Source organism: Quercus robur, chromosome 2 (assembly GCF_932294415.1).
Source record: "Quercus robur chromosome 2, dhQueRobu3.1, whole genome shotgun sequence".
In the NCBI taxonomy this organism is placed as follows: Eukaryota; Viridiplantae; Streptophyta; class Magnoliopsida; order Fagales; family Fagaceae; genus Quercus; species Quercus robur.
Window position 1 is genome coordinate 69,606,284 of NC_065535.1, and position 24,135 is coordinate 69,630,418.

Here is a 24,135-nt window from a genome sequence, read left to right on the forward strand (position 1 = left end):
AAACTGGACGGTTGCACATTATCTCTACATGTGGTACTTACTTAATGAGTATCATTTGTGTATCCATTTTGAACCAGAATTTTACAAATATATTTTCCCACGTGAAAATAGATATTTTCATAAATTCTGGTTTAACATTTTGAAAAATGATGCCTATGATGGAGAATGGATAAAATATCTTTCCACAGAACATCCAAGATTTGCAAGCAAGATTACTTCAGCAACTTTGATTGTTAAGCTTAACTCCAAAAATGATGTTCGTACAGAAGGACTTTTCAACCCTGCAGAAATACAGTGGCTTACCAATCCAGATGGCACTTTGCACACACATCGAGACCCATCTTGGGTATCCTGTTACTATGCTCTCACACCGACAGAATCTCTAAAAAAAGGGATTTTATCTCAAGCAGTACCCATGGATCCAGAAACCTGTAGAAAGCAATTACCACATGCAGACCATTGGGAAATGCCAAACCCTCTTGAGGGGTATGATGATCCCTATTACCATAACAATGATCCAGATGTAATTGCTGATGTAGATGAAGAATGGTTCCAAGGAAGAGACGGATGGGACTAGACTTTCCTAATATATTAAAAAAAAAAAAAAAACCCTAGAAACGTCTTCAGACGTTTCATCCTTATCCTTACAGCATGCCTTACAGTGATCTTCCCAGCTGTCCATTTATGCAGTAAGGACCCCTACCATACACCTGCTTCACAGCCTAATCAAGCCAAACTGAGGCTTCTGCCCCTTCAGCCAGGTGTCAACATGGAGCCAGCCCCTACTCTCTCTTCAAGCATTATTGTACTCTACTTGTAAGATATTTCTGTAAGAGTTTTTCCTTATAAATAGCCCCCAAAGGGCTTTGTAAAAGGGCAGAGTGAAGAAAAGAAGAAAGAATCCCTGTAAGATGTCCACCAGCATATCCAATGTAAAAAAGATGTTAAGTCTAATAATATCCTTAAGTTTGCTGTATTTAGTTCTGTGTTCCATTCCTTATTGTGTCAGTATAACAATATATATACCAGCTTACATAAATATTTAAAAGAAAAAAAAAAAAAACAAACAAACCGATTACTGGAGGAAAAAAAAAAAAAACTCTAGGCACTGTAGCTATAGTGCAGAGGTTGATGAAACCAAAGCACTGTAGCTACAGTGCTTTAGCGCATTTGAAAAAAAAAAAAAAAAAAAACTTTAGGCACTGTAGCTACAATGCAGAGGTTGACGAAACCAAAGCACTGTAGCAACTGTTCAAAACTTTGGGGAAGGAGGGGGGGGGGAATGGCTCACCACACCAAAAGGGGCACTGTAGAGGCATTGCCTCTTTTTATATAGTTAGTAGAAAAAAGTACACAAATCGATGATTAAAATAAATAAAAAAATATATATATTGAACAAACTAAAAATACTATAGTTTTTACACATTCACCTAATAAGTGTCACAACATTTTCACAAAACATTTATATTCAGTTGTGGTTGGTCACAGTTTCATATTTTATTATTTTATTATTTTATTTTGACTTATAAGAAATTGATACCTCAATAATTGTGAAAATATTGTGAAATTTGTTGTGTCAGTATAATAATATATATAAAAGGAAAAAAAAAGTACAAACGGAAGACTAAAAAAAAAAAAAAACTACTATAGCTACAGTGCCACTTGGTACTGCAGCTATAGTGCTACTTGGTATTGTAGCTACTGTTCAAAACTTATAAAAAAAGAAAAAAAAAAAAAAAGAAAAGGAAAAACAGCTCACAAAACCAAAATACTGTAGACTTGTAAGAAATTGACACGTCAATAATTGTGAAAATATTGTGAAATTTATTGTGTCAGTATAACAATATATATACCAACTTACATAAATATTTTAAAGAAAAAAAAAACACACACACACACAAACCGATTACTGGAGGAAAAAAAAAAAAAACTCTGGGCACTATAGCTACAGTGCAAAGGTTGACGAAACCAAAGCACTGTAGCTACAGTGCTTTAGCGCATTCGAGGAAGGAAAAAAAAAAAAAAAAAAAAAAAAAAAAAAAAAAAAAAAAACCTCTTTAGGCACCGTAACTACAATGCAGAGGTTGACGAAACCAAAGCACTGTAGCAACTGTTCAAAACTTTGGGGGGAAAAAATGGCTCACAACACCAAAAGGGGCCCTGTAAAGGCATTGCCTCTTTTTATATAGTTAGTAGAATTAATAAGGTGGCATGGATAATAGTACTTTTAAAAATCTGATGTAAGTGGTGGGCCACATGATGATGAGTGCGGCTTGTGTCCGGTGAAAGTTTTCACTGGACACGTTGGATTGCGAACTCTTGGACATGTGTCCACAATCCAACGTGTCCAGTTTTCACTGGACACAAGCCCTTCCCCCTGATAAACTCTCACTGGACACGTTGGATTGCGGACTCTTGAACATGTGTCCGCAATCCAACGTGTCCAGTTTTCACTGGACACAAGCTCTTCCTCATAATAATTAACAAAAGTTTCTCGCTTAACTTTTGTAGACGCATGATAAATATTTATTATGATTATATTAAATAAGAAGTGTGATAGATATTTAAATATTGAGAATAGTGTGTAAAATTGTTTTAAGTTTCGATTTTATGCATATTATTATTAGCCAATAATTTGTGCAATAAATAAAAATTTTCTCAAAATATGATTTTTTTTTTCCTTCTAAAATTTGAAATTTGATAAAAATGGTAGTTATTAATAAATATTTATATTATTGTATTTGTATATAAAACTATTCATATTACTCTTTAAAGAAAATATGATGTCACAATGGAATCTTTATACCATTCAAACTTAATTGAAAAATATGGGTTATTATTATATTAGAGTGAAAGAAAAAGACAAGAAAAAAAATGTGAGGCCTTCTCAAGATTATGTGGCAAAATATTAAGAGTTGAGCCCAAAAGTATTATCTCTCTAGCCACCTAAGTTGGGTGTAATGTGAATCCCCTTCATAATTAATCCTTATCCATTATTAATTTGCTGTCAGGCTTACACGATTTAAGATTTATTAAAGAGTAAAATAATAATCACAAAAGACTGCAAGATATATGTTACTTTATTCTGTTCATTCCTGCTTTGCCCCAAAATTTCCGGCTTCTTTTGTTTGTGTTGTAATTTGTTCATTTAAGGATTGTTGAGCTTAAATCATAAGCCATGCGTTAGACATTAATTTGACTTGAAAAGCAGTTCCACTTCTCCAAAATTTGAGGATCGTTGAGGTCATAGGTGGTGCTAATTAGATCAGAACTAGGGGAATTGATAAACGAACTGTAGTAATGTTTGTTTTAGGCCATATGAGGAGTATGATATATGAATTGCTTGATCCAACCGAGACTCAATTTTTTTGGTTGGATCCAATTGAATGCTCAATCTAACCATATGCTGTCCATCCATAACCCGGAACCCGACAAAACTGCCCAACCAAGAAGGACCTGAACCGAAGACCGACCGATTGCAAAGTAATACATGCATATGGTTGGCTAGTGAATAATAATTGGCTGATACTTTAAAACCAAACTTGGCACAAAGATCACATAATTAACATTAGTCTATGTTAATTTACACATAAAGATACTGGTTTTAGTGTGTAATTTAAGATTTGCCTTTGGCACAAGGAGGAATTACAATTAAACAGAAGGTAAAACAAAGCAAACCTAAGTGCAGAAGACAAGAAGGACCCATATATTCAGTCTTCCTCCTCTTCACCTTCTTCAGGCAGCCCAACGTCATCTCCAATACCTTCAAGCAGTGTGTCAACGTCCTCCCCTAACTCAAGCAACCTTGCGCTTAATTTTTCCACCCTGCTCTGTTCTTGGCCAAGGCACACAAGCAAATCATTCAGTTCTGCCTCACTGTCCTTCTGGGCTTCTTCCCTTGCTGCGGCCTTTATTGCCTCAACATCTGGAATTGTTGAGGGCCCTCCACTCTTCAAAGCTCTCACCTCCTTTTCTAGATATAAGTTGGCCTGTTCAAGACTGTTGTAAGCATCAGACAGGCCCTTCAGATCAGATTCCATCTTCCCGGCTAAATTTCTGTACATGGATGCCTCAGACTCGATCTTGGCCTTATCTGTCTTGAGCATCTCCAACTGTTGAGATGCTTCTTGAAGATCTCTTCGGAGTTTCTCTACCTGGACTCTATCCAGGCCCCCACTCACTCTCTGCTCAGGCTGGGAATTACTGCCTCCACCAGTTTTTGCAAGGTCCTCAGCCAAAAGTGAATTTCGGCTAAGAAGGTCCTAAAAGACGAGGAGGAAAGGGCAGTGGAAAAAAAAAAAGCAAGTCAAATTTAGTCCTCACTGAAGTGCAGTTCTATGGAAATCTTCCAACAAGATGGCCTGTTAATCGCCAATGCTTATGCTCATCAACAATGAGTTAATGGGCAACACTTCTGACCACAAATTTTAATATGATCAGTGCTATAACATTATCGTTATAGAAAATTCTCCAAGGAGTAAGGGCATGCCTCAGAATGACATATAATGTTGGAATCATTATAGAATGACATATAAGGACGTTGGAAATGTTGACACTAGTACAGCATAAGAAAGATTTGACAACTGTAACACCATTTGTAACCAGACAGCCAGCCATCTGACAAACAGAGAGGGTTACCTACAGCCGATCCATATTACTATCCTAATGGTACCCTCCCATTCATTATATGACGCTTTTCCCATTCATTATACTACACTTTTCGGAAGAATGATTAGAAAAGCATGAATTGTAAAAAGAACAATACCTGTATCTCAGAGCACTGCTTCTCCACAAATGTTTTCAGCCGCTTGATATACTCCCCATCACTTTCCCCACTTCTCTGTTCCAATTCTGCTGGCACCACCGACACCTTGCTCTTTGGGTGGCTATAGACCTCAACAATGCTTTCTCTGATATCTCCCTCCAATTTCTTGACAAGGTTCACAAATTGAACATCAAAGATTGCCGAGAGAATCGGATGATCCTCAGCTTTCTGATCAGACGAATCATTCTCATCAACATCTTCAATATCTGCCATGCTAGCAGCAGTAGATCTCGTCAATGCTTTATGAGGCTGGGCTGACTTTACAGAGGTAAAAAGGAAGCTTTTCTGCATCTCATCAAACTTCAAGAAGTATGACGTAAGCCCGAGTTTCTGGCTTATGGTATCAACCACTGTAAAAGCATCCTTTCCATTATCATTGGATTTGTTGTAAATTACACATTCTCCCAAGAGAACTGCTGCCAAACCCCTTGTGCACACTGTTGCAGAGGAATTTGACACCAACTCAAGCAGATACGTAAGGTGGGGACGGGAATCTAGGAAGCAATGCACTGCATTAGGGCAATCAGCTAGCCATGTGACCAGCAATTTCAAGATAATTGGTTGAACATATAGATTTCCTGATGTGCTTGATTTTCCATCTTTATTTTTCATGGAAGAGGCAAGAGCTATGTATTTTACCATTCGGTGCATTAGTGGCTCACTAGCTCCTAGTGATGGCATGGGTGGCTCAAGTTCCATTCGAATAACCTGCACATACTCTAACAAAATCAGATTGATATATGCAACAGTCATTGTTTTCACTTTTTCCTTTTCTTTTTTTTTTTTTCGAGGCTCCTCTTTTTCAATAGCTTAATTACAGTGAGTCATCTTTTGAGTTTCTTTCCATCTTGAGGCACTTAGTTACCTACCTCAAAACTATACATCCATCATGTAGAAACATTTCTTTGAAAACACTCAAGCTTTATAAGGTGGCCATCAAAGTGGCCAATGGTGTGAGATAAAATAAGGTTCAACATTAAGCCTAAGGTGCACACCATCACAAAGAATAAATTTATGTATTTATTTTCACCAAGTTCTCAGCATCATATAACATATAGAGGATGGATAACCCCAACTATAAGAATTCATACAACAAAAACAAGAAGCCTTAATCCCAAAAAATTTTTAGGGTCAACCACGTGTATTATTTTCCTCCATTATATTCCTATCTAAATTCATATTCTCTGTTACTTATTTAATTGCCAAGTCCTTTTTTATAAGTTCCACTAATGTTAATTTGGGTCTTCCTCTACCTTTTTTAATTCCCTCAACTTGGATCAACTCGCTATTACCGGTGCATCAATCGCTCTCCTTTGAACATGACCAAACCATCTCAAGAAACTCTTTCTCATCTTTTCATCAACAGGTGCTGCCCCTATCTTTAAGTGGATTTCCTCATTTCAGATCCTATCATTCCATTTATTTTCACTTATCCACATTAACATTCTCTTTAAGTGCTGTCCAATTCAATGTAGTGTCCTATATTGAAAAAGAAGTTTTGAAAATGTTGTCGAAAGGAATCGAACCTGAAGTCCCCCACTCCAACAATTTTTTTCCCGCATTGCAACCACTGAGGCAGTTGCCTTGGTTCTAGAACCATTTATAATGCAATTAAAAGGGCAAACAACAATATGAGAAAAGTAATTTCACAGCAATTAAGTATAAATTCCATGGTTTTAAATGGCCAAAGAACCGAAAATAGGTCTGGTTCCCAGTTGAAACGTCCGGTCTGGTTTTTAAAACCATGATAAATTCTGATGAATGTTCCTTATCAATTATCATGTTTGTTTAGTCCAAAGAAGGAAAAATAGACTCTATTAAACTTTTAAGAAATAAGCAACGTTAAGATAAGAATAGGGAAATATGTATTAGACCAGGCTATGTAAAACATTGCCCACTGTTAAGGAATTGACCTCCCACACAAATGCAATCATTCTACAGATAACTTTTAATTTGACAATGATAATCATTTTTTCTTTTGTTAGGTAAAAGAAGCACTGAAAAAGCATATGTGTTATGCTAGCCATGCACATGATAGGTATACAAATGATACATCAGTTGATCAAACTAGTACTAAAAGCATGGGAAGACAACAATGAGAAGGAAATGCAGTTGCTTACCCTTTCTTTGCACTGGACATTATCCTTTAGTACATGAGAAAGAACACTAGCAGCTCTGCAACAAGTCTGTGTTTCAAAAAAAAAAAAAAAATTCATTGGCACACACAGAGAGATTGTAATCTATGTATGTAAAGATGATACAATCCAACAAATTCAGCTGGTACTACTGTTGTCTTTAGAACTTAAATTACCAAAGAACCACATTACCTCAAGATCACCATCATTTTCACTCAAGGTAAGACCATGCAATAGCATGCTGCAGGAGAAAAAGGTTATTCATCAGAAGAAGCTTTTAGAAGAAGAAGAAAAGAATGTGATGCCTTTTATTTTTAATTCATGTAACATAATTTAATATATGGACCCAGCTCAAAACAGATTAATCAGTAAAATGCACAGAGAATAGACAAACCTTCCAAACGACATGTTCACATCCTCCTCAAGGGGAGCATGAGTCATTAAATGCGGTTGAGGAATTAATGTAGATGCTAACATTGTTTGACCATCAGAATTTTTCTGGTACAAGGGGCATAGCAAACAAAAACAAGCAAAAATAAAAGGTCAAGAAGCAATGATGTATACGAGCAAAAGATTTAGATTATTAACTATGCATTGAACATGCTTAGGAACCAAAGAAAATGACAAAATAGAGCAGATACATGTTATCAACCTCACAGAAGCTCTTAAAAACGTAATCAGCTGCAATAAACTCTTGCATACTAGATGTCCGCAAAAGGATTCGAAGAATAGAGTTCAAAGCAGGTTCCGTTTGTGGCTCCTCTCCAAGAACTTTGGTTGCAAGGATATCAAGATTCTTGGGTTGTCCAATCAGATCACCGATGCATTGTAATGCCTGACAAAGTGAATAGGCAAGAAATGTAAAACAAATATACCACAAACACCCTCTTAATCTACCAATAACAAATGAAAGTTACTGCATTTAAAAGGCAGGAGAAATTTTTTTCTGAAACATGGTGGTGTATACATAGTACCAGAAATTTGAAATAGAATTCCTAAATGCTTATTTGTGTAATATCTAAACTTTTAACTCTCTCTCTCTCTCTCTCTCTCTCTGCAAATTATGTGCACAAAAAGAGTGTATGTGTGTGTGAGAGAGAGAGAGAGACAGAGAGGCAAAAAGACAGTGAACAATGTTCAGAAAAGTCATCTTACTGCGCAACGGACAGCTACTGGTGCCCACTGGCTTTCGACACCCAACAAAAGAAGATGATCCAATACTTTTTTCTGCAACCAATATACACATTACAGGATAAGATACCACCAAGTTAATGATTCTAAAGGAAATAATTATAGCAGATATGAAGTTAGTAAGAAACCTGAACCAGTGTTGCTTTATTTGTTAGCTTATTTGCATCTTTTCCAGGATCAGCCTCTGTACCTCCCATCATTAACAAATTAATGGTTTCTAATGCACTGAGTAGATTAATTGTCTACTGGCATGGCGTTTGTTTCAAGGAAAAGAAGAAATACCAGTAAGGCTTCTGTGACAGAAAATTCAAAGATCTATGGTAAAATCTTATATACATTTGAGTATCTAACCTTCTGTTGGGTGAAACTGTAAGTACTTCCCCGTAGCTTCAGAATTGATATTACGGGGTCAAATCCCATAGTCTCTCTCAGTAGTATCTGAACCACACTTGGAAGCATTAGGAGCATGAGAGAATCTCAAGCATAAAATATAACACAACAGAGGCTGCAGACCTGATTAGATGCATTAGTTCGGAGAAGGTTGTTCAACAATTGAAGACAGTCCTGCACCATTACATGCATAATAGTTTTATAACCAAGATATTCGCAGAATTCTCAAATGCTTGTAAAGAAAAATAGAAATGAATAAATTGAGGAATAGCTAAACAGTCAACGACCATAAGTTGTTCTCTGATTCTGAGAAAAACAAAAAGTTATGAAAATGGGACTCAGAATCAAGGCCAATGCACATAACTCTGTTTATTGTAACAAATTTTCTACAAAGAATATCTCCCCCCCCCCCCCTCCTCTCTCTTCTATGTTAGGTGTTTGTCTGGGCAAGTAGAACCATAAAGAGAAAATCATAATGATGGATCAACAAAGCCTTTTTACATGCTTTCTTTCTTGTCACCTAAAATGTTCAACTAGAATGTGTCAAATGAGCAACATAACCCATACGGGAGAGGACAGCCAAAGGATAATATAAAGCATGTGGGTTTCAAACTCAAAAAAATGGTCAAAACTACAAGAGTCCTTAATTTAGGCTACAAGTAGAATCATAACCGTAAATAACCAATGACAAAATAAAATATTCAGACCAAAACCCACAAATGGTGCTGAAGCTCAATGTAATTATAGCATATAAACAGCTCATTTAGCTAGCAAATTAGTGAAATGCAATAGAGGCACTTAAACGCTATCATAACTTCATTGGTGAAGCTGTCTTAGTAATCCATGACAAACTACTCGATTGATTGATATAGTTGAGAAAGTGTCACATTCAAAAGACCATAAAGGAAACAAGTTTTAAATTGTAGAAGCCCAAACAATAAGAAGCCATTTGCAAGACAAGTAATTTATCAGTAAACAAGCTAGAACCAGTTGATTAAACTTCCATGATAAATTGAGTAACAGTAAATCACCTGCACAACAACACCACCTTCTGATCCTCCCTCCTCTTTAATGATGCTGAAAATCTTCTCAAATGCACCTTCAAAGACCACAATTTTTTGAATCTCCTAAAATTCACAAAACTGTATTAATTAGTAGGGAAATCAAACACATTTTCAAGCACAGGTTCAGCAGAACCATTAGATGACAAGTGGCAGGAAGATCTTACCTCAGCTTCACGGGTCAAATAAGTAAGCAACAGTAAGGCCTCGTTTCGAATAACCTAAGAACCACAATTGTTTTTAATACGAGTACAAGAAGAAAACCAAACTGATAAATTACCAAGTCCCGAGAAGCTTAAGCTTTTAGGAAATGGTGACTTTAATCTAACCATTATTTTAAAACAAACAATTAAAGTTGTTCTCCTTCTCATAAAGTATTACAAGAGCCAAAATTTCAACTAACAGACAGGAGGAATTGTAAGCAGAAAAACTCTGGGAGATAATAAAAAATGTTGAATCTTCCTACCAAACAAGATCACTGCTAAAAGCTTATATTTTGGAGAAATATGCCTATGATAAAGATAAATTATAGCATTGAGAAAAAGTAGCAGAAGCAAGATTCCATGAACACATTTTGTACCTCACGATCCATTAGCATATCCATCAGCCGAGTTATACCACGAGGAATGGTAAGAATGGCTTCCTGTAACCTGAAGACGAACTCAGCAAAAATTCTTCCTGCTAAAACTTAAAAGAATCCACAAATTTGCACAAAAGCAAGATAGTAGTTGAGAAACAAATACCTATTTGGAGAATTTGTGAGGAGTGCTGTCAAAAGTTGAAGGGTATAATATCGTACATAGAAATCCTCCTCTGACTGCCAAAGCATCCAACAAAAATAACAATGAAAAAGGCCATGATGCTATGCATAAACCAAGCAAATATAGTAAACCAAGCAAATGCAATTAACGTGTGTGTCTAGTATTAATGTAAGAGAGGTGAAAACTTTTGTAAGACTCATAGAGCTCTTTATAGCAGAAATGAAGAGTTTTTAACAACTTTAAGGTTAAAGATGAAATTTGAACAAATGAAAGCTCCTTAGAAATTGGTAACCAAACAGTTTTAACAGCTTTATAGCACTAAGCATTATTGAGTTAAAATTTTTTTATCTCAAATGCTCTACAGCTAGAACTCTACTTCCTACAGCAATACCAAACGCGCCCAATAACATATCCATGGTGATCAAAATTTAAGTGAAGAGCTCTCACCAACAAACTTAGAAGAAGAGAAATGCTGTCTGCTTCTCTGGAAAGCAAATCAGTGTTCATTAAAGCTGGTTGAACCTCATTCTTTGGCCCTTTTGCATGCTCAATAGGAGTCAGAGCACCTACAAGAGTTTCTAAAGCACCCCGAACCTGCACAACTGGAATGAATGAACTCATTGTCTTACTCGGTTCTTGGACATAATAAAACTGAAGATTATTTCATATTGAATGAAATAATGGGAAAAGGCATACAAATAAAAATCAATCTTGCAGGATAAGAATGTAAATTCTGCAGTAAAAATGGGTCATATTTGTCAGCCATGACCAAAAAAGGCTCATGTCCCACTTAGTTAGTTTCCGCCAATGGCCAAAAAAGATCTTCAGTAGAGAATCTTTCTTTTGGTAAGTTGATTGTGGAGTCCTTCATTTTTTTTTTTTTTTTTTTTTTCTGAGTAAAATATAAATTTCTGAGATAACAGTCAAGAATAATTTCTACAGATCCTCTGTCCAAGGTCAAAACCAAGTCAGTGTGATTGGTCCATCTTGGTCATAAGCATTATTTCAATAAAATATAGCATGCCAGAACCTGAACATTCAACTTGTTGGTAATGGTTTAACCTAAATACAGGCAGAAGAATCTCCAAAAATTAAATATGGATCAAACAATGGATTTTACCAAACTGTTGAATTTAACCGTTAAACCATAAAATATTTTAGGATATAAGACAGCTAATACTGAAGAACATGTTGGAATTGTTTTTAAGCTACCTAAGGGGAAAGATATATCAGAAAAATGTGGATAATTAAAAGCCACAGTTCAGTTCTCAATTTTTTTCCTCTTAATATGTACTTTTTTGAGTGATGGAATTGAAATTAAAGGAAAAACATGGAATAAAGGCGTGTAGGGAAGAAAGATTTTCCACCATTTCAACGTCATCACGTTCTTCCTTTAAGACTGCCAACATTACAGGGAAGCCTGCAAAAGTAAATGAAAAATATTATAAAACGCAATCATAGCACACAAACTAACCCACTATATCATACAAGAGAGAAGCATTCACCCATTGCCCCAAATGCTAGCTGGGCACCACGACTTTCTGCCACAATAGCCTGAAGCTCAATCATGGCACTCCTCCGGTCTTCAGCCAGTTTACCATTGCTTATACGGTCTAGCAAGCGCTCAACATAGCTATCAATACAAAACACATAGAAGATTGATTACATAAAGCAAAAACTTCTCCAGAAAAATACAACAGTGATACAAGGCAATAAGAAATGAAGCAAAGAACGCTTTAGAATATTCAGGACATAAGAAATGTAGTTGCAAGAGAGGCAAAAAAATTGCTTTGAGAAAACAATGCAGTAAAAAAACAGGCTACCAGCTGCATAAACCCACTAAATGCATATGCCTCAACAATTCCTAACAGAACTGATGTAGTTTTACATTAACCACCTATTCCAATGAGATGATACATTACTTTCAAATGCCTAACTCCTTCAGAGTTCAGACACATTACAGTAATGAAATCTCTCCTAACTCCAATGAAGGACTGACAACAACACCGGTTAACAATTTTATCAGAAACGTATAATACAAGTATGCAAAGTGCGTCCGATTCATAAGCCATAAACCCTTATTTCTCTAAAAACAAGTTCTTCTGGATTAGTTTCAACAGATAAAGAGTCAAGCCGTATCCGGGTCATTTTCAATTTCTTCAAATTCACAAATATCATGAGCATAAAAGAGAACTTTACCTATCTTCATTTGAACCAGAATTCTCATTGCCAAAAACGAGCCCGACAACCCCCTGCACAATAATTTCAACTCAATAACATCCAAACATAATATAAAAGGCACAACCACAAAATCCATTCAATCATAAATTGGCTCAAAATCAAATGGCAACAACCCTCACTAACCAAAAAAAAAAAAAAAACTCATTCTGCCCATGACTTGTACATAATCAAATCATACCATTGGTCGAGAAAAAAAAAACCATTGTGCCCACCATTCATTATAAACCCATATACCGAAATTTTAGAGTTTGCAACTTTAATATATGCTATAGATGACCATATAAAAAGGGTTATTAAGGCCTAACTATACAATTAAAAGCCTAAAACATTAAAACGATTATAATCAATTAGTCACAAATGATAAAAATTTACAACTATTAGAACATGCATTAGAGAGAGAGAGAGATAGAAGTGACCTTGTAGCCAGATACCAAATCCATGTTGTTGGGTCACCAAATTGCAAGAAATCCTGAAACAACAACAACAATAAAAATAAAATAAAATAAAATAACCCAAAAGAATCAAGGTATTATTGGAGCTGGTTTGACTTTTGAAGAACAAACACAAACACAAAAAGAGGCTTACAGTAACAGAAAGGAATTGACGAAAAAGAAAACCTAGAGAGAAGGGAAAGAAATGGGTTATATGGAAATTAATTAGTACGCGAAGATTGTACCTTTGCTTATTTTTGAGGATTGTGAAGACGAGCGTAGCGATCTCAGTGTGACGGTGGAGTAGTTGATCTGAGCCTTTTCGCTTTCACGTGGTTTCTATACGATCACACGAAAGCCCACAGTAGTTTTTGTTTTTGTTTTGTTTTTTTGTTTTCAGGTTGTTGTTGTGTTGGACTATGAATATGATTATGAGAGTCACCGGTAACGGAGATATATTGGGCCTCCGAGCCCAATTGATTTTATGTGAATGAGCGATTTGGTGGCCAAAATGGCCCATTAGCATTAATTTTTGAAATATTTAGGCCCGAAACACTGTTTGGAAAATATATAGGAAACTATCACTTTTTGTGGTACTCGAGCTTGGTGAGCTCGAGTACCCCATTTTTCTGTTCCAGCGTGGCACCTGACGTGGGCATCTGAATTTAAAAAATAAACTTGGTACCTGAGCTCATGAAGCTCGAGTACTGCTCAGCCATGTCTGCCTATTACCCCACACTTAAACCATCTGTTACCCACAATATCCAACCCAGAACAGAGCAAAACATACCCATAAACACGAAACCTCTCAATCTCGCTATCTCCCTCTCTCAATCTAAAGCTATTTCCACACAAATACTCTCATTCTTCCTCTCAATCTCGCAAATTCTCTCATTCTCCCTCTCAATCTCGCGATCTGCCTCATTCTCCGTCGCTGTCTCGCTCTTGGTCTCCCTCTCGCGCTGATGCTCACGCTCTCGGTCTCCCTCTCACAAGGTATGTCTCGCTCAGCTTGCATGTTCAGCTTGTGGGTATTTTTGTTTGTAAATTTGTGATTTTTATGCATAGTTTGATTCTGGGTTTTGATCAATTTAGTTAGTTAGTTAATATATATATTTTCGGTGATTACTAGAATGTTGGTCTGGTTGTGCTTGTCTTTTAGGTTTTTTATTTTCTATTAAGGGAAAGACTTTCAGTGTTCTACATGAGTGTACTACATGAATATAAGCACACTTTCAGCTTTGTTTAGTTTACTATGCCCAGGTTTAAGCCAATCCCTTAGGCTGATCCCATCATTGAACCGTTCAGGACCAGACCTATCAATTCTATGTGTGCAAGACTGACCATTGTTGGCACTTAATTTTATAATGAGAAATATATAATACAAATGCATAAAACATGTTTTGTAGTATTGCTGGTTCCAACTTCCAAACATTTTTTTTTTTTTCAAAAATTCTTGTAGTTGGATTTGAAGTTTAGACTTAAAATATGGGTTTCTTCAAGTTTCTGTAAGACTTCTTCCATGTTTGGTCTTTCTTGTTCATTTGGAGTAGTACGTTGAACAGCTATCGATAATACATTTTGAAATTCAGTTACAATATAAGCCCCACTTAAGCATGGATCTGCCATGGCACTTATGCTTCCTCCTTTCATTATTGCATTCCTCGCTTGTATCAGTGACAATTGACAATAGAAATATATTCAGCTAATCTGCTGGAATTTACCATCTTAGGTGAAAAAACTACTTATAAAATAGTAACATGCTAAACTATATGGGAGACAACATGTTAAATAGAGCATACCTCTTTAACTTTCTCCTGCCCCCTTAACCAAATGACATCTCCTGCCCCCTTAACTTTCTGAGTCTCCCTCTCACTTTCTGAGTCTCCCTCTCACTTTCTCAAGTTTAATTCAAATTTTTTTATTGAAATCAGTGAAGGCTATATTAGATATATATTATTGCCATTTTCAGAAAAATTTGTTTATAATTAAAAATAAATAAATAAGACTGTCTTGCTGTTGTCTCCAAATGCCAGATATGGACCCACATGGAGCAGGACCCGCTATACAGACTTTGTTGACGAGGCAGGATGAGCATCGTTCAAGTTTGCTTTGGGATGCGCATTTGGAAGGCGAGGTATGCACTTGTTCAATATATGAAGTCGAAAGATTTTTGGAATTTAACTTTGAAGCGTAATTATTATGTGGTACTGTAATTATTATTAATATTACGCTGCTCTATTTGCAGGAAGTGCCAGATGTATTGACTTGTCGTCACCGAGATAAAGGTCTGCTTGAAGGTAGGGTAGATGGGTTAGATCCACGAATTGTCGCTTATATCACTGATGCGGGGTTAGATGGGCTACTTCAGGTCCCACATATGGACATTGACCATGCATTGATCATAGCGTTGGTGGAGAGATGGCGGCCGGAGACGCACTCATTTCACTTGCCCCACGGTGAGATGACCATCACACTACAAGATATGGAGGTTATAATGGGGGTACCTGTAGATGGCTTGCCGTTGGTGGAATGTATACCCTCGACAGGCAGTTGGCGTGACGTCTGCCGTAGATTGCTAGGGCATATACCGCCAGATAGAGAACTTGGTCATAATAAGAACACTGGAGTGCTGGAAGGGGCGAGCATAAAAGCCAAATGGCTTGGGGATCGGTTTAGTAACCCTCTCCCGGTTGACGCCCCTGAGGCGCTTGTGTAGAAGTATGCTTGTTTTTACATAGTGGAGTTGTTAGGTAGTACGCTATTTATGTACAAGTCTGGAGAACGGATCTCAATTAGGTATCTGCAATTTTTGGATCTAATCAGCAACGGAAAGAAGTATAGTTGGGGTAGTGCAGCACTAAGTTGGCTCTATAGACACCTTTGTAAGGCATCAGAGAAGACAACCAAGCAGATCGACGGTGCACTGCTATTGGTGCAGTTGTGGGTGTGGGCGAGGTTTCCCCACATATGTCCTGTGATGAGGCATCCACACCAGGCATTGCCTCCAGGTCCACTTGCTGTCAGGTATGTAGCATCTTAGATAGTTACCGTTTTACATTTCCTCATCAACTTTGTTTGCATGGGAATTATGTAAGTAACTAATATGAAGGTAATGTCTGTGTTGTTTGCTAGATGGAAAGGGGCTAAGATAACAACTGAACATTCAATGCACGTTCTACGTGCCTATCGTGTGTCGCTTACTTCACTACGGCCAAATTAGGTATCATGTCTTACAAGTGGGAACCGTTTTGGCATGTAGTTTTTGTACTGACAATTCACTTTGGAATGAATAAACATTTTTTATTTCAGAGTTACATGTATTGTTCACATTCGTTACACATTTTTTCTAATTATATTGTTAATATGGTTGTTTGCATCTGTTGAATCATTGCAGATTGTTTGGGAGCCGTACAGAAATTATTCGCGTTCTCTACCCGCATATTGTACGACAGGCCAACACATATGGAGGTCTATTGTGCTGCTCATACATTTTTGGGTGGTTGAAAGTCATCATCCTGAACATGTTCTCCGACAATTTGGGATGAAGCAAGGCATACCAGTCGATATTGATACTTCAATTGAATTGCACAAGATCACCCTCCAGGGCAAGCATCATGAAGATTGGGCCAAAGTACATGCCCCGCATATTGCTAAATGGGCTGCGCACGCTAGAATTGTCGATGCACCGGCCTTTCATGGGGAGATGAGCTACAATGACGAGTATATGGTGTGGTTTCGTCCCTGCACTGTTCGCCATATTACAAAAGAGACTTCGTACTGGGACACTTTGGTAAATTTATAAAGACTGTTGTTTCGTTATAAATGTACCTTGCTTCGCATAGTTTAGTTCAACCTACTAACACTACTCTTGTATATTTGTGACAGGTTCAATTGCAGTTGAGCATTATAGCGAAGTGCGAACCAAGGTCTGAGATCTACACCGACTCTATTAATGCCTTGCAAGCTGTTGAAGAGATTGGTCGGTTAATCTTGGACCATGCACATGATGTGGGCAACACAAGTGAACCGGTTGTACGGCGTGGTCGGCAAGCAGGTGGACGTCAAGGGCATGGAGGTCGTCAATCTAGTCAGCGTCATTCATCTAGTCGGCCTCCCACATCTAGTCAGCGTCACACACCCGTGCCCACATCTAGTCGACGTCCCACATCTGCTCAGCGTCCTACATCTGGTTCGTGTCACACACCCGTGCCCACATCTAGTCGGCGTCACACACCCGTGCCCACATCTACTCGGCGCCACAGACCCGTGCATGACCACACCATGGAGGAAGCAAGTCAGACAACAGATGAGATGTGTTTGGACACTACTTATGACATAGGCTCTATGGCACACGATGATGCGGGTCCATCCTATACGTTTGCCCATAGAGACACATCTGGGTCCCCATCCATGAGGAGCAATGGTACTTGCCCACCCACATCCCCTAGTACATCTCTGTTGCCCACCACCCGTACGTCTCCCCCACTGACTGCCGGCCCTGCCCCCGCAGTTGTAGATGGTAGAGATGAGATGAGGTTCATGCCCACTCCTGGGCGACCCACCCCTGTTTCTGTCCCCCCTGAGTTTGTGCATACCGAGTTCATCCAGACACAGATACCCACCCCCCCAGCAGAGCCTTCGCACATCGAGGATCGGCCACAAAGGCCGCAATGCACACGGACACATCGTCCTGACTGTGGGACTGGACATGGTACTATAGTTTGATTCGATACCAATTACATATACATCGCTTTATAGTTAAATCATTTGCATGTTAATATTTGCTTGTGTTGTGTTCTTTTCAGGCAAGGTGAGACCAGTCAAGGAACTGGTGAGGAGAAGAAAACGAGAATGATTCAAGAATGGGCAAGAATTTGTGCTACTTTGGGTTTGTAATGGTATAGGATCTTCTTGTCCTTTGGTCATATATTTTTTGTAGCACATATCTTTTGACAATGAACTTGAAGATTTGGGCTTACAAGCTAATATAGTTTTTTGTTCGTAACTTGCAAAATTCTGGCAATGAACTTCAGAAATTTCCATTTCAGACCTATAGAATAACTTATGTCCATTATTTTTCAGTTGCACAACTGTTTTTTTGCTAATAAATTTAGGAAAATGTGGTATTTGGCCATTTTGGCTGGTAGTCAGGTCTATAATAAAAATTGACATACACTTCAGCTCAAGAAAAACATCCCTTCATATAACATTGTTTTTGGATTGGTTCATTTGCTTTATTAATTTTTTAAATTTTGACATCGATTTTAGCCTAAATTTTGAGGGGGTAGGACTTGTTATTAGTAATTGGGAATTGAGTTTAGAAAGTTTGGTGGTGGATAAGTTTCCTTAGAAAGGTGAATTCCCATAAATTATTTGCTCTATAGGTTCACAATTGTTCTATGGTGTGGGAATAGAAGTATTTAAACAATTAGGGGTGGAGATGATAGCTTAGAAAGTGGCTGGTGGTATAAGAAAGAAGCTGCATTTACACAGATTCCGTCCCTTCAACCTGAACACTCATTGATTGGAGGACTTACGCTTCTCAAGAGTAGTATTGATGCAACAATATTGAAAGTCAAAAGGTCCTAACATATGGCAACAATTATCTCATAAGTACAAAGGTTAGTGTCTTGCACTTGTCATTGATACATTTTACTTGTGATAACTAGGAATGTATGGAAAGGTTATTTCGGTACTTGGGATAAAACAACTCATTGTTCTCTTGCATTCCTCTTAATTGTTGTTTTATTTTTGCTTTTGCTTTGCTTTAGGTGTATTCCACATCAATGGCAATGCCACTGACGACAGTTCTGTCTCTATTCCTCTTTGATTTTAGGCCAACGTTGCAGGTAAGATTCCATGCCTATGAAGTTTATAGGCATCAATAAATATTCCCTTGTATCCTATGTTTTGCGAGTGCTGCACATTCAATTTATTATTATTATTATTATTACATGTTTTTGTATTGTACCATATTCTTTTGTAGCAATTGCACTGTAAGATTTTGTATCAACTGTTCTCTTGTAGTCCTTTAGTAGGCTATATATATGAAGGGTTACTAAAGCCTGATTTGAAATTTCTACTTTCCCCCTTGGGGCTAAAACAATTTTTGTTTTTTAAATAAAAAGAACAGAAAATCCTTAATCTGGTTTGGAGGTGTGGGAAAGCTTAGCCTGAGGAAGTGATAAAAGTAGAAGATTGGGTTAGAACAGGATTTGTTATGCTGCAACTTATAATCTTAATTTCTCAAGCTCCTTTTTGTTTGTTTCTTTTGTATACTTCCTTTCTATTTGAAATGGATTGCATTTAGCACTTCACATTCGGAATTTACTATCTTGAAATTAATGGTATAAGTTTTATATGTTGCCTGTTACATGTGGAGCATTCATTCATCTTGTGGAAAATTCATGATCTTGTAGGAATAGCTTTATATGTGCCATATTATATGACATTGTTATCTTCCTATCAGGGTTGGTTCTAACACAATAAATTAGTGTATATGTTATGTGTTTTTGTAATATATGTTGGGTAAAGTTTTCTTTATGATGCCATCTTTGATATCAACTTCAATGCTATATTTTTGCATGAGCGTTGGTTTGACAAACTTTGTGTTTCACAGGATCTGGTTCTAGTTACTTGTACGGGTTTTTCGATCAAGCATGGAAAGAAGGAATGACCAAAGATGAAGCTGAGGTATGTAGGTCTTGATCTTTGTAAAGGCAAAATTAGTTAATGCCTTTTGAGGTGATGATAAAATACTTTCAAGTTTCTGTGAACCTGTGACCTCATTATTATGCTTGCATTAGTAAACAACTGAAGGTTACAATCAGGGAGAAGTAATAAACATGACAACCTATTTTTTTTATATTTGCCTTATTATTTCCCCCTTGGCTGTATCTGAAAAGGTCAACTGCGATTTAAAAAAAAATTAGTATAGGAAGAGTCATGATGACAGTTATTTCTTTTCTTTTCACTTGTCATTACTTATTACAAAAGGAGGAATATGTGTGTAATGATGGAGTACGAGGGCAAAACATTTCTTCTAACTCATACTCTCTCATTGCTCATCCAATATATATATATATATATATATATATATATAAGTATAAAACTGTTGTTTTTTGCCGTACTTTTTAGGCTCTTAATTATTTTTTGGTGTTTTACTGCAGCAATTAGTGGTTAAGGCAGTTTCCCTTGCCATTGCGCGTGATGGTGCTAGTGGTGGTGTTGTTCGTACTGTCATTGTAAGATTTCTGCTAAGCATTTCCAAGTAGATTCTTTTTTACCATTCAGTTGCTCACAAATTGACTAAAACCCCTTGGTCTTTGATGTTCTTGCAGATAAATTCCGAGGGAGTGACAAGAAATTTCTACGCTGGTGACAAACTTCCCTTGTGGCATGAGGAATTGGAGCCACATAACTCACTTTTGGACATACTGAACTCAACCAGTCCTGAGCCAATGAACATATGAAGTGGAGGAATCATAATGTTGATAGGCTTCTAGCCTCACTTTAGTTATTTTCTCAAACCTGCTACATCTGTTTTCCAAACAGGAATGAGATTTTAATCACTTTATATTTGAGAATGGTTCATGTACCATATCTTGCTGGATATATTTCTTATTGGTGTCATCATTATCTCTTCTCTGGGCTAATTAGAGGTTTGTGGAAACTGGAAATAGATATATTTGCACCTCATCGAGGGTGACGTTTTTGATTCATATATTCCTGCTCATTGGCCAATGTTTGGATTTTAGATTTTAATACTTATATTTTAGTAAGGTGATAAGCAAGTAAATTCTTATTTCTTGTGATTCCTTTTTATTGAAAAGAGGCTGCTGATTTGTATCAGCCTCTTTTCAATTTATATCCAGATTGGTACCCGAGCTTGGTGGGCTCGGGTACTTTGTGAAGTACCCGAGTCCACCAAGCTCAGGTACCAAGCTGGATATTGAAAAGAGGCTGCTAATTTGTATCAGCCTCTTTTCAATTTATATCCAGATTGGTACCCGAGCCCACCAAGCTCGAGTACTAATCTGCCTATTTCAAAACTTACGCAGAATGTACCCGAGCTTGGTGGGCTCAGGTACTTCACAAAGACCGCCACCAAGTACCGTAGAACTTGGTTGGCGTAAATTATTATTATTATTATTATTATTTTTTTTTGATTGACGAAAAAGTAATGTACAATGAAGCCAACGTTTTTTTTTTTCTTTATTTTTGACATGAGAATAAATAAAATCCAATTATATCAGGACACGTAAGTTCCCACAGTTTTTATAAAGTGTTTGTAGTAAAATTATAAATGCCATGTCACTTTTTCGTTAGCCACATAAGTATTATTTTTATATTGTACACACAAACTTCCACACACATTATTATTTACACAAATAACATTATAACAAAAAATAATGCACACAATCAATATTACATACACTCTCATACACATATAATATAAAGAATAATGCTAGAGATACAAACTAGTTTTCAAATTTTTTTACAAACTGCTGTTGTGGTGAGTGATTAAGCTATTATGAAAAAATGCATATTAATGGTAGGCCTAAATAAAAACCAATAACAAGTTGGCCACATCAACATTTTGTACAAATTGTAAAATAGTTTATGGTTGTAACATTACTCTAATATAAATTTATGACAGAGTGACACTTACAATCTACAAACACTTATTCTAATCTTCAAACAAAAATGAAAAAAAAAAAAAAGATAATAAAAAATAGCTATAAATGAGCAATTAATCTTCGAAATTTAAGTGAAATTCACCTTTTTTCCTGCCCACTTGTCTGACGCCAACCACTAACTTAAAGCAAATGGTACCTTCTGAGTCTCCCTCACCAGCTTACTTGTAGAATTTATGACCATAATGACTCTTGCACTAACATCACAAGTCCATGTGAAGAGTGAGTTGTTGCCATGTGAAAGATTACTGAAGCTATTTACAATTGTTGGGTCACCATCTGCAGATGAACTGTGTCAGTTTTTTCCATTGAAGGCAAACCATTTAACCTTTGGGTCCTGACTATTGTATACATAGAGGTAAGTTAAATGTTTTGTCTGATTGTGTGTGCATGTGTGGTTCGTATGACATTATTTTTGCATGACCATAGTTCATGAGTTGAGTTTTTTGCAAGACCCTGCGTCCATGTACAACTGCTGATATATATATATATATATATATATATATGACTTACAAGTTATCTAAACAAATGGAGCAGAACTATATTGTAACAAAATATTGTAAAGAAACAATTGCAATTAGAAGCATATTTTTTTTTTACCTGAAAAGAAAGAAAAAAAAAACCATTTCATAATTACTAATAGTTGAAAGAGAGATAGTAAATCCATAAATTATTATATGCTTTAGAAGAATAATACATATAGTTTAGACATGTACTTTGATTCCTTTTCCTTCAAATAAATTAAGAAAAAAGAAATCATGTATAAGTTTTTATTTAATTTTGTGAAATCTAAAAATATTAAAAATATAGCAAATACTTGTAAAGTTGTGTATATATCTTGCTGTCTGATTGCTTCTTAAAATATGCCCCATTCAGCATTTACTTCTCTATCCTTCTAAATATTTAAAATTGAAGTTTATAACAAAAATTCAGAATTTAAAATTGTAAAAAAATTTATAGATAACTGTATTGTTCACATTCATTTATGGGTTAAGCTATGTATGAGATAAGCAAGAAAGGCAAGTGCTGTGAATAGTGATATTGGTAAAGAAAATGAACGTGTATACAATATCAAAATTCATTTGGGGGGGGGGGGGGGCACAATTAACATAAACTATATCTAAATAACAAAAAACTCAAGAAGAAGAAAGAAATTCGTATCATTAAAACTTATATTTGCCTATGCTTTGGGGAATTCATTTTATATTTTATGTTTCTATGTATTTAGTTATTTAGATGTAAAAGAATTCGTATCATTGTCATTATATTTGCCTATGCTTTGAATCTTAAATTTTATATTTTATGTTTCTATGTATTTATTTATTTAGATGTAAAAGAATACTATGTCATTGTATATTGTTTATTCTATAATTTATAAGTTATCTAAATATTAAATAAAACACAGTTTTTGTTAACAATTTGCTGGCAGCCAAGTATTGTAATTAAATCTATTATAAATTATAGATATGTGGTTAAAACGATTGAAAATTATTTATATCTCTATATAGAAAGTTTAGGAGGTTGAGTTTGAATATAAATTGTTTTTATCATATGTCATCTTTTATTTAAGTGGTTATAGATGATGACACCTTTTATATTGTTAATAACAGGTCTGTGATGGATTTTCACTTTTTCTATCTGTACTACGACGGGGAGATGTATTATCATGAGTTGCATGGGTTGTCATACCAAGGCTCGAACCAAAAGCAAAAATACGTTAAGGTGAAACGTGGGATAGGGCTTACGAACTTGCAATGAAGAATATTGAAGGCGATGGGGTTAGACCACTCTAGGCATAAGATTTCCATCGTGTATCGAGCACCTCAACGGGTTGTAGACACGCAGGTTTTCTACAATTCACTACAATTATCGGGTGGCACCGAAGTGAAGATGATGTGGGAAATGGTTGCACAAATGGTGGCTTGAGGATTCATTGCTTCGGATCTCTATGTCATTGTTGAGCCCGCCACAGTAGAGGCTGGAGAGGGTTCAGAACATACTGTTTTGGATGGAAGAGTAGATGAGCACATCGACTCAATACCAGAAAGATCTTACCAAGGGTGTGTAGAGAACACAGGAGATGGGTATGGCAGTGAACCGTGGCAGACATTTGCCCATGTGAACTCGATTGAGGATGAAGAAAGGCCCCAGCAAGTGCATGAAGGAGAGCATTTAGTTGATGATGAGCTCCATAAGAGCACATCCGACAATAACCATAATGATCACGGACTTGGTGATGATGCAACCCATATCGATGTTACTAGGGATGACTTCGAGGAGCTCCTAGATACCATGGGAGGATGTTGATCATATCGAAGATGTGGTTGTAGAAGAAAATAGAGAAACATGCCCCGGTCTCGATCCTACGCCGGAATGGTTCACCCAAAACACTTGGGATAAT

The 24,135-nt window shown here is 36.6% G+C and overlaps 2 protein-coding genes across 4 annotated transcripts; one reads left to right on the forward strand and one right to left on the reverse strand.

Annotated features, from left to right (window-relative positions):
* Positions 1 to 3,523: 3,523 nt before the first annotated feature.
* Positions 3,524 to 13,464, reverse strand: LOC126714772 (golgin candidate 6). 3 transcript variants are annotated; one of them, XM_050415072.1, is made up of 20 exons: positions 13,281 to 13,464; positions 13,021 to 13,073; positions 12,563 to 12,615; positions 11,869 to 11,996; positions 11,731 to 11,783; positions 10,811 to 10,957; positions 10,346 to 10,419; positions 10,183 to 10,252; positions 9,770 to 9,823; positions 9,573 to 9,668; positions 8,665 to 8,715; positions 8,503 to 8,589; positions 8,280 to 8,393; positions 8,116 to 8,187; positions 7,613 to 7,795; positions 7,355 to 7,458; positions 7,153 to 7,201; positions 6,946 to 7,011; positions 4,766 to 5,533; positions 3,524 to 4,262 (listed from the first exon to the last, which is right to left on the reverse strand). In XM_050415072.1, exons 2-20 carry the CDS (start codon positions 13,042 to 13,044, stop codon positions 3,711 to 3,713), a joined length of 2,745 nt encoding a protein of 914 aa, XP_050271029.1. In that variant the 5' UTR covers positions 13,045 to 13,073; positions 13,281 to 13,464; the 3' UTR covers positions 3,524 to 3,710. The 3 variants fall into 3 exon arrangements, with proteins under 3 accessions (XP_050271029.1, XP_050271030.1, XP_050271031.1); XM_050415073.1 differs by having other exon boundaries at positions 13,190 to 13,284; XM_050415074.1 differs by lacking the exons at positions 12,563 to 12,615; positions 13,021 to 13,073; positions 13,281 to 13,464 and having other exon boundaries at positions 10,811 to 10,965; positions 11,869 to 11,962.
* Positions 13,465 to 15,415: 1,951 nt separating this feature from the next.
* LOC126702487 (serine/threonine-protein phosphatase 7 long form homolog) lies at positions 15,416 to 16,258 on the forward strand. The gene is made up of 3 exons (XM_050401194.1): positions 15,416 to 15,750; positions 15,862 to 16,062; positions 16,171 to 16,258. The coding sequence occupies exons 1-3, from the start codon at positions 15,416 to 15,418 to the stop codon at positions 16,256 to 16,258; spliced, it is 624 nt and encodes a 207-aa protein (XP_050257151.1).
* The last annotated feature ends 7,877 nt before the right edge of the window (positions 16,259 to 24,135 follow it).

Excerpts from the sequence above, each read along its gene's own strand:
- LOC126714772 (XM_050415072.1), bottom strand. The coding sequence starts at position 13,044 with ATGGATTTGGTATCTGGCTACAAG. Across the intron at positions 10,958-11,730 it reads AACGTGATGACGTTGAAATG|GTTCGGGGTGCTTTAGAAAC; the intron begins GTGGAAAATCTT and ends CCAGTTGTGCAG. Across the intron at positions 8,394-8,502 it reads ACAGTTTCACCCAACAGAAG|ACAATTAATCTACTCAGTGC; the intron begins GTTAGATACTCA and ends CCATGCCAGTAG.
- LOC126702487 (XM_050401194.1), top strand. The coding sequence starts at position 15,416 with ATGGACATTGACCATGCATTGATCATAGCGTTGGTGGAGAGATGGCGG. Across the intron at positions 15,751-15,861 it reads GACGCCCCTGAGGCGCTTGT|CAACGGAAAGAAGTATAGTT; the intron begins GTAGAAGTATGC and ends GGATCTAATCAG. Across the intron at positions 16,063-16,170 it reads CCAGGTCCACTTGCTGTCAG|ATGGAAAGGGGCTAAGATAA; the intron begins GTATGTAGCATC and ends GTTGTTTGCTAG.